The 1,793-nt window shown below is 38.2% G+C and overlaps 1 protein-coding gene across 1 annotated transcript; it reads left to right on the top strand.

The window, feature by feature from the left end:
* Positions 1 to 1,188, top strand: LOC122591522 (transcriptional regulator of yeast form adherence 4-like). The gene has a single exon (XM_043763787.1). It carries the CDS (start codon positions 1 to 3, stop codon positions 1,186 to 1,188), a length of 1,188 nt encoding a protein of 395 aa, XP_043619722.1.
* The last annotated feature ends 605 nt before the right edge of the window (positions 1,189 to 1,793 follow it).

Here is a 1,793-nt window from a genome sequence, read left to right on the forward strand (position 1 = left end):
ATGTCTTCAAGTCACTCAGTAGAATCACTTGAGACTACTGATGTGCCAGATTCAAATATTCCTTTACCATCCGAGGCTCAAAGGTTAATAACTCATTTTGTTGAAGGTGTTGTCGAAGGGCAAAGAAGTGAACTACTTGTCTCAAGAAACACTATCACTGGTAAACTTCCCGCCTCACAGATAAGATCTCCATCACCTAGATTGCTTACTGGAAGTGCTTTACGCATTGGTACTCCAGTAGTGACTCCAACACAGTCACAAACAACACCAATACCACCAAATATACCAACAACAACAACTACAACAATAACAACAACACCATCAACACCTACACCACAATCATTTCTTGATCCAAATTCACCACATCATTCTTCAAGTTCTTCTGAATCATCTGATTCGTCTGAATACTTAAGTGATTGCTCACCAAACAGAATTGCCACCAGTGGTTTATCAACCGATACTCTTATTGTAGCACTTATGAATCGGTTGAGATCTGAAGAACCACATCTTACTTCCCACAAAAGATCCATTTTCCAATCACTCCTTGCGTACTTGTCAGTCAGGGGTACTCAACTAGAACAACAGGCTGAAATTGTAGCACTTCAAAAACGAATCCAAGAGTTTGACCAACAATGTAGACTGACTAATATCTCAAGACGTCGGGATGATCAAGATCTTGATGATCACCCCGAGGGGGAGAATATTAGAGATATTAGAGAGGGTCATGAGACAGAAGATCAAGTTGGTCAACAAACTGTTCATGAAAATGTTCAAGAAGTTGTTCAAAATCAAGAAGCCCAAAATCAAGAATTGGCTGAACAGTTGAGACTTGCAAATCTAAAGGAGCTAGAAGAAGAAGAAGTTGAAAGACAAAGCAAACAGAGTTCAGATCCTCTAGCCACTTCCTCTCAAATTCAAAGTGTTGTTCATCAATCATCATCTCATATTCATGATTCAGATTCGGATGACTTACCTCTACTTGTCAGACACATTTCTCACTATTATTCTACAACATCAAGTTCTGATGAGTCATGTGATCCTGATCCATTTCAACCAGGAAATGCTAATAATGATGATTCTGATTATGCTCCAACAAGTGAAGCTATTCCTCAATCTCAGCATCCATCTCAAGAAGAATATAGAAGAGATGTCTTTGAAGCGATAGTCTATCATCTCAGAAACACATAAAATCTTGAAACTCCTAATGAACTTGGATAAGGAGTAAGACACCCAAAGATCTCAAAAGAAAAAATTTGGCAGATCAATGAGGGTAAGTTTGCTGAGAACTATGAACAGATTTTGGATTTGAGCATAAGACCTGAAGAGATTGTATGTAGAGCAAGATATCTTGAAGAAAGAGCCTTCCAAATCTATTGCTCATCAAATGAAAGACTCAACATGACCTTGAACCGATTAAGAGCATTCTTTTTGTTCAGACATCAAGATCAAAGAGATGCATACATGGAGCTGATGAATGCTGAAAGTACTGTAAGAGCTGAATGGTGGTATCAGCAATTTCAAATTCCAATCACTAAAGTCCTACAGTTGTTTGTTCCTCTCAAAACCCACAATATCAGACTTGTTCGATTCAAAATTTGTCGTGCTGATGGAAATATCTATCCATTCTGAGTGCAATAGATGAAGATTCTGACAATGAAGAAGATGAAAACATCGAGTCCCACAGAGAAGAACATATAAGACGTATCAAAGATACTCTTGAAATGCGTCAAAGGATTAGAGATCTCATCATTGCAAGAACTCCCAAGCCCAAAGAAGGAATTATCAATACCAAG

Source organism: Erigeron canadensis, chromosome 3 (assembly GCF_010389155.1).
Source record: "Erigeron canadensis isolate Cc75 chromosome 3, C_canadensis_v1, whole genome shotgun sequence".
Taxonomy (NCBI): domain Eukaryota; kingdom Viridiplantae; phylum Streptophyta; class Magnoliopsida; order Asterales; family Asteraceae; genus Erigeron; species Erigeron canadensis.

Bases quoted from the DNA above. Each gene is read 5' to 3' on its own strand.
- LOC122591522 (XM_043763787.1), top strand. From the start codon at position 1: ATGTCTTCAAGTCACTCAGTAGAATCACTTGAGACTACTGATGTGCCA.